Source organism: Branchiostoma belcheri, unplaced genomic scaffold, assembly GCF_001625305.1.
Source record: "Branchiostoma belcheri isolate BF01 breed outbred unplaced genomic scaffold, Haploidv18h27 scaffold35, whole genome shotgun sequence".
Classification (NCBI taxonomy): Eukaryota; Metazoa; Chordata; class Leptocardii; order Amphioxiformes; family Branchiostomatidae; genus Branchiostoma; species Branchiostoma belcheri.
In genome coordinates, this window is record NW_017803965.1 from 2,560,942 (window position 1) to 2,565,396 (window position 4,455).

General features: G+C 41.0%; 1 protein-coding gene across 1 annotated transcript; it reads right to left on the bottom strand.

Moving 5' to 3' along the window:
- Window positions 1-98: 98 nt before the first annotated feature.
- Window positions 99-4,449, bottom strand: LOC109475798 (ankyrin repeat and MYND domain-containing protein 2-like). Its single transcript, XM_019776566.1, has 8 exons — window positions 4,400-4,449; window positions 3,846-3,944; window positions 3,603-3,677; window positions 2,886-2,971; window positions 2,339-2,547; window positions 1,355-1,490; window positions 689-817; window positions 99-319 (listed from the first exon to the last, which is right to left on the bottom strand). The coding sequence occupies exons 1-8, from the start codon at window positions 4,416-4,418 to the stop codon at window positions 140-142; spliced, it is 933 nt and encodes a 310-aa protein (XP_019632125.1). The 5' UTR covers window positions 4,419-4,449; the 3' UTR covers window positions 99-139.
- Between the last annotated feature and the right edge of the window lie 6 nt (window positions 4,450-4,455).

A 4,455-nucleotide genomic window follows, 5' to 3' on the forward strand; every position in this document is an offset into this window, starting at 1 on the left:
TGCAGGTGGTATTTCATAATTGCTAGGGAATGTCAATACACATACACATACACAAACACTCACTCACGCACACATACATAGTACACAGACACACACACATACATACACAAATCAAAGTTTGGAGACAACAAGAATGGCTCTAGTTGTACATGACTACATGTATTGTTTGAATGTCCTTACCTTCCTGCTCTTCTAGAGTTTGCTGTTTCATTTTCTCGGCCAGTTCCTGTTCCTTGAGGAACTCAGCCTTCAGCGTGGCACAGATTTTCTTATGAGTGAACCAGTGGAGCTTCTGACATGCCTGGCCACAGTACTTCACCTGGGGGGGAGGGGGGCAAAAAATAATTTTGATCCAGTTTACTGGCTCTGGTTGTGATGCTACTGTACACTACAGTATTACAGGTTCATTTAAAAATTTTCAAGCTCTTTTTGACAAGTAGCCTCTATCAGGATTTGATGTGCTGGCTGTGTACTAAAGTCAAAGGCATCTGATGCAATTTCAGGGCCGCAAGACAAAAAATATTCTGGAAGAAAAAATCAGTATGCTATGGGATAAGGTAGATTCCACTTACTACATTAAAAGAATGACATGAAAATTTATCTAGTCTTGCTGCTCTTAAATTACAATGGATCCCTTTTACAGTTACATACAGTCAAACATGGAGGAATCATAAGGAACTGTACAGACCTTTTTGCAAGCAGAACATTTTTTCTCGGCCTGCAGGTCCCCGCATGTGTAGCACTGGTTCTCTGCAGCTGCACTCTGGTGGCCGTTAATGGCAGACACCAGGATGGACAGGGCCGTGGGGTCATCACCCTACAGGGCAGACACAAGAACATGAGCCATTTCACTAGCTGTAGTTTTCCTACCAATATTATAGTTTTTGCAGCAGTTGTCTGTCAGTACCTACCTACATGTACCTATCTACCTCATCCCTTGAACTTTTCCTTTTCATGGAGCTAGCCATCTTCAAAATTTAAGACAGTTTTAAACTCATTTACAACAATATCAATACACTAGTCAACACACTGAAGTAGAAAAATTTCACAGTCTGAGAAAAATGGAAGCCGCAAAATTTATTATACAGGTACAATATCACAAAAAAAATCATCATTACTGTACTACATTGAAAGAATGACTTTGAAAATTGACTGAAAATCCAGTTTTATTGTGCTAAAATTGCATTGGATGTCTTTAAACAATGCAGTTAGATGCAACGGTTAGTCAGGTGTGACAGGTTGTTCGATGTAATATAATCAGTAGCCGCTACACTATGTGCATGTGAAGCTGGTGTGTGTTATGCTGAAGGTTGGTTATACCAGTTACACGTATACAGATATAGATAGTACGTACCACTGTGACTGGAGCCACGTTGTGTACTATCTGTTGTAGCAGTTCACTCTCGTGGTATGGGAAACTGCGTATTGACAAGCGCAGGAACTTTTCTTGGGCAACAGGGAAGCCGTCTTTCTCCCTGCCTTTCAAGAAACTAGAAGGAAATAAGAAAATAGTTACTTCAGCAGGCAGAAGGTGTCACAACAAAATTCACCATGCACTTTATACAGGTGGACAAGCAAACTACTAAGTATCTTAAACCAGCTCAGAAATGAACCAGAAAACAGTCATGGTTTCAAGTACCAGAGTTATCTACCAAGGCTTGAGGTGCATCATCATTTGATAGATTTAAACAAACTTTTTGTACTGTGCAAAGGTTAGGTGTAACATGCAAGGAACAGTCCAGGGAGATAGAAAGTGGGGTTGGCAACAGAAAAGATGGGAGGATAACATCAGAGAATGGACCAGCATGACAGACACTAAGTTAAGTTTAGTTTCTCATGTTGTTTGTAACTGCAATTAGCCCTCGGGCATGTATTTGCAATAAACTTTCTATAATATTTCTATATATATTAAGCTGGAACAGAAAACTGGAAAGAGTGGAGAAAACTGGTTGTCAGATAGTTGGTAATAAGACTAAGGCCTAGGAAAAAAATTTCCTGTTTCCCGACTGACCCTAGAAAAACCTGCTGACCCTAGACTTTTTTTCTAGCTCCATGATCTGACACCTGAGTGCTGAAATATTGTACAATCGGTTTTCCAACAATTGATATTGAAAATGAAAGTGTCCTTGTGCAAGTTTTGCATTCATTGTTAAACTGTATTGTACAAGTTGGATTACTGGAGATTGCCAAAGTCTTTAAAAAAAAAGATAATCTCTACCTACCTACCTACCTACCGACCCTAATTTTTTTCAGGACTGGAATGGGAAACAACATTTCTTGTCCAAGGCCTAAGGGAAAGATGAGATGAAATGAGAGATGCCCACATTGTTCCACTCACTATTTCATCAGGTTTTGCAAGGTGTCGTTTTTCTCCACCAGCCACTTGTTTGCCTCGCGCAGTACGCAGCCCTGGTAGTGCACCTTCATGGCCATCACCTCATTGGTCTCCGACTGCTTCATGAACTTGGTACACAAGGTGTCCAGTAGCCGGGCGATGGTCACCAGCTCATCCTGGGACTCTGGGTTCTCTTGGACATGGAGGATGATCTGAAATGGAAAGATTGGACACTAGAAAATATATACATTCATTTTCATGGTAGAAGGAGATTTTAGCAGTGTTTTAAGTTTGGGGTTAAAACAATTCTATAGTACAGTAGCAGAGCATTGAAAATTCAGAAAAATGTGCCTAAGTTGCATAAATATGGTGTCTAAAAATGGTATTTTCCAGCATGACGCATTTTGAAATTTGTCTCTTAAAATGCAGGAAAGGGCTTTTCGCAGCCCTGGGTTGAAAACTGATACTTTGCTGCCAAGGACATAGTACACAGTTTGATGCAGAAGGAATGTTGGTGTATACATGTATGTATGGAGTATAGATCCTCTACCTTCACAGGGTTGAGGTTGGACATGAGGATGAGTTTGTGCACACAGTCAGCCAGGTTGGGCGGTAACTTGGCCTCCTTTTCTACACCTAATGAGAGACAAAAAACACCACAAACATTTATCCAGAACTTGTCAGTCATTCTGTTCCCAAACTAACCAATTATATCAGAACAAAGCCTCAAGAGAATTCCTTCAATGTCTTTTACATGCAGATAAAATGTATGTTAATCCAGAAGATAAAATGATCATACAAGAGAGACAAGGTAAGAAACTTTTAATAAAATCTTGGTAGGAAAAGACTTACAACTATTTATGCCATACCTAAGCTATGATAACTTTCAATACAGTGATAACTACTGGTATCACACAGGGTTCTATTTAGTTATCACAATATTGGGCTTCCAATGTTCAATGGAATAATTTGAACGTGTTTCGCGTGCACCGAGTGTGCCGCTTTCGAAAATTCGAATACCGGATTTGGACATTTGAATTGATGTTGTTACAATTTTTCGTTTAAGGACACCAAATTTTGGCACATTTTGCATTAAATGTCTGTTTTCTCAGGTAGGTATGACATAAATAAAATACAACACGGTGTATTCCGCATCACCCTCCCATAGGTCAGGATCGCCCTCCGACCTTGGGTGATCCTGACCTTGGGTGATGTGGAATTCACCCTGTAGTATTCTTTATGTACACGTGTAGGTTTGCCATCTCACCCTGTGGCTTGGTGTAGTAGTCCAAGTCGTCCCTGGAGAAGAAGTTGTTGATAAGACTGACAACTGCATGTTGTCCTGGAGGAGGTGAGAAAAGAAAAAAGGACAAGCTTAAACAGGATAGTGCAGATTGGTGCAGGTAAAACCTGTCTGGTTCAGATAATTTCCAGAGCAGGTATGCAAAAAAAAGTAGATTTTGAGCCCTGATTGCACAGGTTTGACTGTATGAGGGAGGATGGATCTTACCTACGAATGCTGCCATCTGTGATGCTGTCCTTCCCACGGTGTTGACGGCGCTCGTCCGCGCTCCAGCCTCCAACATCAACCTGGTCACCTCAAGGTTACCTGAGGTCGGGTCAAAGGTCAACAGCATGCTGTTAGGATCCATGAGTTAGACTCATCGACAAACTGTACATCAGAGCCTTACCATCGGCATGCTAAGGGCGGCTCGGAATGCAGTGTCTGATTTGTATATACATTGTACATGTGTCTGATTTGTGTATACATTGTACATGTGTCTGATTTGTGTATACATTGTACACGTATAATTATAAACTCATGACAATAAACAGACGATGGAGATGGTCAAGTCACATATGTCACATGCCATAAAAAAACATAACAAGAACAGCTATAAGATGGATGCCTCAGGTCAGGAGACCAAAGGAAACATGGTGAAGAACTATCGAACAAGAAGTGCGGAGCCATGGTTTCACTGACATGACAAGGCACCAAAGATGGCCAGATGGAAGGGCTGGCTGAGAAGAGGATTAGGTAAGTAGTAAAATAAACAAAACTACCTGACAGAGCAGCAAACATGAGTGCTGTGTAGCCATGCTCGTGCTGGTTGGAGTTG